We start from the raw sequence: 9,262 nt of genomic DNA, 5'->3' as shown, positions 1-9,262 counted from the left end.
AGAAGGGAAAACTATTCTCTCGCTGGAAGGTATATTACACATACTGAATCTATATCTTTCAAAATGTTAATTGATAACACTGCCTTGTCTTTAACTAATTGATACAGAATTACAAATTTATATTCATATGTGTAGTATTTTAGTTTGTATAATTGCATTGCTTTATTGGGATTGATAAGCTGCAACAGGTATGGCATTTCCATTTGCACCTTTTCTCAACATTCAGGGCTCCAAGAAAATAGACGGCAGTCCTCCGAAATCGATGAAGAGCAAACCTCAAAGCTCTTCCAGGCCTGTATCCTCTACAGCAGTGGTCTTCAACCGGGGGTCCGCAGAGGTACTGCAGGAGGTCTGCCAATTTCTGTCATAATAATTGACAACTTTCACCAAAATAATCAGTGAGAATTAAAAAATATAACAAAAATGATATTGAGTAAGGTACAAGAATTAATAGGCAATAATAAGCTACGTTTGACAAAAACAATTTACAAAATAAATGATGCCCATGATTCTAGAGTCTAACATAACGTCAGCTGGAGAAAAAAAAAACACACCTGTCTAGCAAGCTAGGTGTTGGCTAAAACGCTGCAGTTCGGTCTTCATTGCGAAATTAACGTTAATTAATAACTAGCATAACGTTTCTAATTTAGTTACTAGTTTGATAATAACAAACCCGCCTCTTTGCTTCTCTATGCGCCACATTCCACATAATTTCACATTAAGGAAGTGTAATGTAAAGGTAAAGTCTTACCAGTTTATCATAAAACAGCAGACAAGCTATGCATTGTTGTTGTAGGAATAATGGGGTTTTAAGAGATATGTTCTGTCATTGATTCTTCTTCTGTAACAACTGATATAGTGCAAGAGGACCAACCAGGTTGGTGTCCAGCCTCCAGCCCCAGGACCGGAGGACATCAATGATGGTGTCCAGCCTCCAGCCCCAGGACAGGAGGGCATCGAGGTTGCCCACGACAATGGACACAGCAGAGGTAAGTCAACATGTAGAACACATAGACCTAGGACATACTAACCAAACGAATGAAGTATTCTATTCTGTAGCTATAGGCCTGGTGAAGCTCATATGAACTCTCTCTCCTCTCTCTAGCGGCCAGCCCAGTGACAGCTGAGACGCCGCCTTGTGAGGAGAGCGGAGCTTCAAAGAAACAGAAGCGTTCCCGCCTCCAGAGGATGCTCACATCTGTGAAGAGCCTTGGGCTGCTGAGCTGCGGTCCAGGCAGACGGCCTCCGTCCCCCCAGTAACCGTCTTCACGACGATGGACACAGCAGAGGTAAGTCAACACATAGAACACATAGACCAAGGACATACTAACTAAACTAATAAAGTATTCTATTCTGTAGCTATAGGCCTGGTGAAGCTCATATGAACTCTCTCTCCTGTCTCTAGCGCCCGTCCTCCAGAGGACGCTCACAACTGCAAACAGCCTTGGCCGGAGCTGCTGCCCACCGTGAATAAAAAATAATTTGGATTGCATTCCTTTTGCTTGTGCATTTTTCATATCTTATGAACTTGTTATGCTGAAGATTGTGTAACTAGATAAGTGATCTTAAATATCATAGCTAGAAGCAACTGCGATTACAGCAACAAATATAGTAGCTAAGCATGTTTACAGCTATGCGTGAGGCAATATCCCAATAGAAATGTAATCATAACAAGAATCATATACAAGAATCATATACAAGAATCATAACAAGAATCATGTACAAGACATATAATGAATCATTAGAAATATACATGAGCTAGAAATGGTAGGCCTACTGAAGAAAGATGGTCATCCATTCTCCCTCCCTCCCTCCCTCCCTCCCTGATACTAAACAACAAAGTAATTACTATTAAAGTGTTTATTACTATACATGTATTAACTTTAACTTTATGAAGCAGTTTAATTGGAGTTGTGTTAGCCACATAAAGAAAATACATATCTAGAACTGAATTATGAAGGTTACTATGGGATTAGGTTAGACTAGAGAGAGAAGGAATGAGGATTGTGTTACAAGCAATATACCCCTACCTGGTCGTACCCTTAAATGTCCACTAGATGGCAGGCATGTATCAGCATAAAGCAGGGGTCTACAACCTTTTTTCATCTGAGAGCTACTTTGAACACATACATTAGCTCTATTATTTACATTTAACCACTACGCCAGCCAGACCGCTGTGATGACAGCAATGCAAGTTGAGACAATTACTTCTTTTTTTTTACACTCTTTTCTTTATTGATCTTTCGATCTATCTATCACACTTTCAAAATATCAAGTTATCTATCACACAATCAAACTATCTATCGATCGATCACACTTTCAAAATATCAAATTATCTATCTTTCACACAGTCAACCTATCCATCTATCTATCTCGTGTGAAGTGGGAACTAATAATTTCCTAAAAGAGGAACTGTCGTTCGGGATGTAGTTTCCGCCTGTGAGCCTTTTTTGACGCGCGTCTTACCATAGCCTCGCGACCAGGCTAATTATATCTGACTCAGAAGGAGCTCAACCAAGCAGCGAATTATTTGAGCCACATTGATGGCACCGAACGCAAGCTAACATTTTCGAGGCTTAGAACTTTATCGAGGCTTAGAACTTTATCGAGCTTCGTGGAATACCCCCCTGAATGCGCAATACAGTGCGCTCGAGTTCAAAGTGAAGCTCAGCTGATGCGGAAGAGACGCAGAGACTCGCAGTGTGCGTGCTAGGAACAGGCAGGGCCACAGAGCAGCAGAGTTACTCAAAGCATGGCTTTGCTACATGGATTGGACTCTCAAATAGTAATAATCGGATGTGGAATATCAGGCATCGGAGCGGCGCAGAAACTTATTAAACATGGATTCCGCAACGTGCGGATACTGGAGGCGACTGCGAGGAGTGGAGGAAGGATAAACACGGGCAGAATGGGTGAGAATGAATGAATGAATGAATGGTCTTTATTGTCATTAATATAGTACAGGTACCATACAACGAAATTTAGGAGGGGGGGCTCCCCTGGTGCTTGGAAAAAAATATATACTAAAAACAAGAAGGGAAAAGTGCTGGTTTACATAAATAAAGGCTATATACACATTATATAGGCTTCACTTGGAAGAGATCGCGTGCACAGATCGGCTAGAAGTGTACCAGATGCGCTTGTTTACCCTGTCAGCTACACAGTTACATTAGTAGAGGATTCAGTACACATGACAGGCGTCCATGGTCTGTTTCTCTGTGTTCTCTGAGCTCCAATGGTGAACTCCGCCCACCTAACGGTCGATGCAAATATATGTAAATTAAGATTTCTTCAAAATAAACGCCCAAGTTAAACTTGTTTAATTAAGCATTTAGAAATACTAAATATATATTATTTGTGTTTTAAAAGGTTTGTAATTATTCTAATATCCAAATGAACCTTGCTGACACATAGGCTAATGGACTGTACACTAGTCAAGTTTATATAAATATAATAGACATGTGTAAAATTACATTTTGCACCAATATGTACATTTTAAAGATAAAAAAAATACTTCACCCATAATTGTTATACTTTATTTTGTTGGGTAATTTGTCTTCATTCAGCAAAAATAAAGAGAAATATTGTGATCCCGTCACTCATGAAACGATCATATTTTAACTAGCGCTTTTATTTTGAAAGCGTAAATATGGCGAAGAATGATACCGCGTAGATAGGCCTACATTCTTTCTAAGTAAACACATCTTGATCATAGTTTGGCAAATATCAGTTCAAGTGTAAATTGTATGCACATGCAATCGGTTAAGGCCACAAAACGGTTTGTTGTAGCTGTTTTTGTTAATCAATATCAACTTCCTTCTTTCCACTTTATGTAAGGAAACGTAGGGGGCAGCAGATCAACTTCACTTTTCATAACATAGGTTTATTTAAAACGTTCCCAACAGCCTAATCTCACAGGACAATTAACCAGCATCTAAATCTGTGAGTTATTAACATCATCGGTAATATCAAATCGAATTGCACTGTATTATTTTATCAAGGTATTAAAGAATAAAAACATTAGCCTAAACTTTGGCCTATTCAATTATTACTGCCACTAAATACTGCTCGGTTTAATAGTGTAATTTGCAAGTTAAGTCCCCCTTTCAGCCAATAAAGATTATTTTTTTGTCTCTCTCTCTCACATACACACACACACACACACACACACACACACACACACACACACTTTCTCTTGCACTCTCTATATCCCCTAGGTAATAACATCATTGAGGTTGGTGCTAACTGGATCCATGGTCCGTGTGAGGAGAACCCAGTGTTCCGTCTGGCCCGTCAGTATGGTCTGCTGGACCCCGAGGCTCTGACTCAGGAGAACCAGGACATGGACATCGGAGGACACCCTCCCTGGGTACCTAACTGGTTCAGCAGCTCAGGTCTGGTTCAGCAGAGCTGTGACACACTTACACATCAGGGACCTGAGTTATATAATAATAATTATAGTCATGTAATATACTCTACATGTAATTGTAAAATGTGTGTTTATATGCAATATGCTCCCTGTCCTCTGTCTACATACATCATCCTCTGTGTGTGTGTGTGTGTGTGTGTGTGTGTGTGTGTGTGTGTGTGTGTGTGTGTGTGTGTGTGTGTGGGTGTGTGTTTGTGTTTGTGTTTGTGTGTGTGTGTGTGGGTGTGTGTGTGTGTGTGTGTGGGTGTGGGTGCGCGTATGCCCCCATCTGTTTGTATGTGTAGGTCGGAGGCTGGCAGCAGAGGAGATGCGTCCTGCAGAAGGGATGTTTGCTGAGCTGTTGGAGGAGTGTCAGGAGTTCCACACTGAAGGAGGAGAACCCCATGCTAGCGTGGGAGACTTTATACGGACAGAGGTAATTCTGTCTGTCTGTCTGTCTCATTGTCTCACTGTCCGTCTGTCTGTCTGTCTGTCTGTCTCACTGTCTGTCTGTCTGTCTGTCTCACTGTCTGTCTGTCTGTCTCACTGTCCGTCTGTCTGTCTGTCTGTCTCACTGTCTGTCTCACTGTCTGTCTGTCTGTGTCTCTGTCTGTCTGTCTCACTGTCTGAATAACTTAATGAATAGCTGCCCCAGTAGGCCTCTCAGCATTGCAGGTATGAACAGTGTGTGTGTGTGTGGGTGTGTGTGTGTATGTAGGTGCCACAGCGGGCAGCAGAGCAGTGGCAGGGGGAGCAGGCCTCCAGTAAGGCCCTGCGTCTGTCTCTGGTCAACACCCTACTAAAGGTAGAGTGCTGCGTCAGCGGAACACACACCATGGACGATGTGGGGCTGGGGGCCTACGGCTTGTACAAGACCCTGTCTGGCCTGGACTGCACGTTCCCTGGGTAGGTACACACACACAGGCAGACTGACTGACCCAGCACACCTCAGCAGAGCTCACATTATAATGGTCGACAGGGGCCGCAGTCATTGAAATCCATCTCAAAATAGCATTTAGATAAGTTTGTATCTGCTTCAGTCAACCTTTAGTTGGTTGTCTTGTCATACCAAGCTGATGAATGCAAAAACAGTCATGTATCTCAACTATTCAATTCAGGTTAGATGTTGGATAAAACATGAACCTGTTCAGATTGAATGTCCAAGTCAATGGAGTTTAAATGTAAGCCCGTTGTGAGATGTTCGCTGTAGTGAGTCTCTGAATCGTAAGGCCTCTACATTCTTCTGCGTCACTTGTATGACTGGTACGCGGTTACACGCTGCGCAACGCTGTCGCTAGCACTCTGATTCCCAGCTTCCGCCCCACTTTTCTCTGTCTTCTCCAGCTTTCCTTTCATTCGCACAAACGTGTCCTGAATCTTCTTCAGCTCCGCCTCCTTTCACTTACCAACCAATCAGTGGTGTGCGACACCTACACGGCCGGGCGGTCGCTCATCGAGAAATCGAGAGAGGTGCGCGACCCCCCCCCCCCCCCCCCGTGCAACCACCTCTGCAACAGTTTCGCGACCTTTGCAAACCCAAACTGACCCCTGGTTGCTTTTGTTGTCGATGAAGCATGAATCAGCCTTTAGTGACGTGATCATTGTTTTGTTTTTCCTGTCCTTTCAGAGGCTATGAAGGCCTGATAGACAACATGATGAAGGAGCTCCCTAGTGGTATAGTGTCCTACAGACATCCTGTTCACTGTGTCCACTGGGATGAGTCAGAGAAGGGGGCGAAGGGGATAGGTGGAGGCGGGGCACGTTACCCTGTGATGGTCGAATGTGAGAATGGAGAGAGGATCGCAGCTGACCACGTCATCCTCACTGTACCTCTTGGTAGGTGACACGCGCACGCGCGCACACACACACACACACACACACACACTGATCATCCTTGTACTTCTGGAGTCTGTGACACACACCTGTGTATCATTAACCTCAAATGCTCCTAGTGTCTACATTTTATGACTTAATTATTAATTAATATTATATGATCTTAATTCAGAATTCATTCTCCCAACATGATCCTGTTTTTATGGAAACATTACCTTTCTAGTTAAACGTAACCTGTAGCTATGGCTTAACCTGTGTGTTCTGTCCTGTCAGACTGAAGTGAAACAAAATGGCATCTTCTATATATATATATATCTATTCTATTTTAGGTTACATGAAGAAGCACCATGCAACCCTGCTCAGCCCTCCTCTCCCCCTACACAAGCTACACTCTGTCCAGAGGATGGGGTTTGGAACCAATAACAAGATCTTCGTTGAGTTCGAATCACCGTGGTGGGGGGCTAACTGTGAGGTCATATACCTGGTGTGGGAGGATGAGGTGTGTGACCACACACACACATACATGCATGAGCATACTGTTACCACACACACACACACACTCACACACACACACACACACACACACACACACACACACACACACACACACACTGTAACCACCTCAACTGTGTCTGTACAGGCGGATCTAGTAGACCAGGTGTCCGATGTGGAGAGGTTTTGGATGAAGAAGCTCTTTGGGTTCACTGTGCTCAAGCCCACTGAGAGGTTTGGGACTAATTACACACACACACACACACACACATACACAGTCTTTGCCCTGTCTCTCCTCATACTGGCTATCTCTTTCCTGTATCAGGTACGGTCATGTGTTGTGTGGTTGGATCGCCGGTCGTGAGTCAGAGTACATGGAGACTCTGTCTGAACAGGAGGTCACGCACTCAATCACACAACTCACACGCAGGTTCACAGGTAAAACTGACACTGATCCCCTAGTCTTGATGATAACTCTAACTCCTCCGCTGCCTAACCTTTAATGAATGCGTTTTTCTAACCGTTGGTCGTTTAGGAAACCCCACCCTTACCCCACGGAGAATCCTGCGTTCTCAGTGGTTCATGGACCCCCACACCTGTGGCTCCTACTCCTACCCAGCTACGGGCTGCTCAGACCAGGACATAGCCAACCTGGCAGAACCCCTACCTCTGAGGGGGGCGCAGTCACAGGTATACACAGACAAACGCACAGACACACTCACTCTCTCTCTCTCTCTCTCTCTCTCACACACACACACACACACACACACACACACACACGCACAAACAACCAACAAACCTGGCACAGCCTCCACCACTGAGTGACTAGCCTATTGAGATGTATTGAAAATGAGTCGCAGTGGGCCTGGGGTGGTCCAGTGGTCTAGCACCGCGGTCTGCTGACATGTCCTCTCTCCCTTCTTCTCCTTACTTTCCTGTCTGTCTTCACTGTATATGTCCAATAAAATGAAAAATATGAGTGGAACTACCCACCGCAAAAAAAGAAAGAAAATGAGTCGCCATCTTGTCTTACTGTGGACCATCTTTTCTCCCCTCTAGCCCTTGCAGGTGTTGTTTGCAGGAGAAGCGACACATCACTGCTTCTTCTCCACTGTCCATGGGGCTCTACTCACCGGCTGGAGGGAAGCGGATAGGCTCATCTCGCACTACTCCGAACCTGCACTAAACCCGTCCAAGCCAGTCAGATCAAAGCTTTAATGACAGGAAAATACACTCTTGTTATAAAGAGATATCTTCGCAATGTCTAACAATGTACCCAGAATCGATGGATGGAGTATACTATGGAGTATGATGATTTGAGGGAAAATTTGTCATCAAAAAATGGATGATGATCTATGAAATCAGATTGATTTGATGTCGCTTGGATCACTGATCTAATTTATACTTATACGTTATTATGAATCTTTAAACCATATTCTGTTATCATGCTAATTTCTAAGCAAGTGAACAGTGAACCATTTTCTCTTCTTTCAAACTACAGATGCGTCATTGCAAGGTGGAAAACACTAGTTATCCCCAGAAAGCATAGTCAGGTTACAGTTGGCTAAAAAGTCTGCAGAGGTCTGAAAAAAAAGGGGTGTTATGGACAGATAAGAAGTACCTGAGTGATTGCAAGAGGAAGGTTTGGAGAAAAAAAGGATCTGCCCAGCCCAAGCTTCACAACATACCACCTCACCTGTGAAATAATATGTGAAAATGCAGGGGGTGTTATGTTTGTCTTAATTGATGATGTAACTGCAGGCTGAAGTGTACAGAAACATGTAGCAAATGCCTACAAGTTCATTGTCATACTGGGACAAACAGCAACTAGGGAGTTTTTCATATTTCAAAATCCAAACTTTTTGGACAGTAGAGCCGAAAGAAGAAAAACATGCTTCACTGTATCTCACCTATTAAGATCATGCCTGTAAAATGTTGTTTCACTTACAATTTTGTACAAATTAATTGTTTAAAGGAAATGTCTCAAACTCAATCTCTTGTGCACAAATAAACTGTTTAGAGAAATGTTGAATGTAGGCTTCCTACACCATTTGTAAATCATCTCTTTCAATGTTTTTGTTAATTAGTAGAACGGATGCTGAGTTAGAGGAGGCAGCACACAGTAACACCAGAAACAAATTGTGACCTTAGAATTAAGGTTCTATCTCCATTTTTGTCAAAATTGAGGTTTTTACATAATCTGATCCATTAGGTGTTTATTAATGCCTGTGTGATGTTATTTTTAAAATGTTGCATTTATTTTGTTAGTAATTAATAAAATACAAAGGTTCCATCTCACAAAACATAATGGAATGTAAAAACTTTGACGCTCAATATCTCGGAACTACCCTAAATTGAGATAGAACCCTATTATTCTAAGCTCACGAAATTGTAAACTGGTAATACAAAATAATGTATTTTGCGCGTTCGTTTTATTCCAGTCTGGGTGGTGTGTGTCAGGGGGAACGCAATCAGCCTGACACTGTTGCCAGTCGGGATGTAAACAGTGTAACGCCTTATATGAACATG

General features: G+C 42.9%; 1 protein-coding gene across 1 annotated transcript; it reads left to right on the top strand.

The window, feature by feature from the left end:
• Window positions 1-2,726: 2,726 nt before the first annotated feature.
• Window positions 2,727-8,734, top strand: paox (polyamine oxidase). Its single transcript, XM_080536734.1, has 10 exons — window positions 2,727-2,912; window positions 4,218-4,394; window positions 4,714-4,844; window positions 5,127-5,314; window positions 6,036-6,244; window positions 6,571-6,740; window positions 6,882-6,967; window positions 7,059-7,171; window positions 7,269-7,423; window positions 7,793-8,734. Exons 1-10 carry the CDS (start codon window positions 2,753-2,755, stop codon window positions 7,949-7,951), a joined length of 1,548 nt encoding a protein of 515 aa, XP_080392860.1. The 5' UTR covers window positions 2,727-2,752; the 3' UTR covers window positions 7,952-8,734.
• Window positions 8,735-9,262: the final 528 nt, after the last annotated feature.

This window comes from Nansenia antarctica (assembly GCF_963989245.1).
Source record: "Nansenia antarctica genome assembly, chromosome: 1".
Classification (NCBI taxonomy): domain Eukaryota; kingdom Metazoa; phylum Chordata; class Actinopteri; order Argentiniformes; family Microstomatidae; genus Nansenia; species Nansenia antarctica.
Note: the sequence above shows the minus strand (reverse complement) of the source record. Positions and strands in the feature narration are given on the sequence as shown.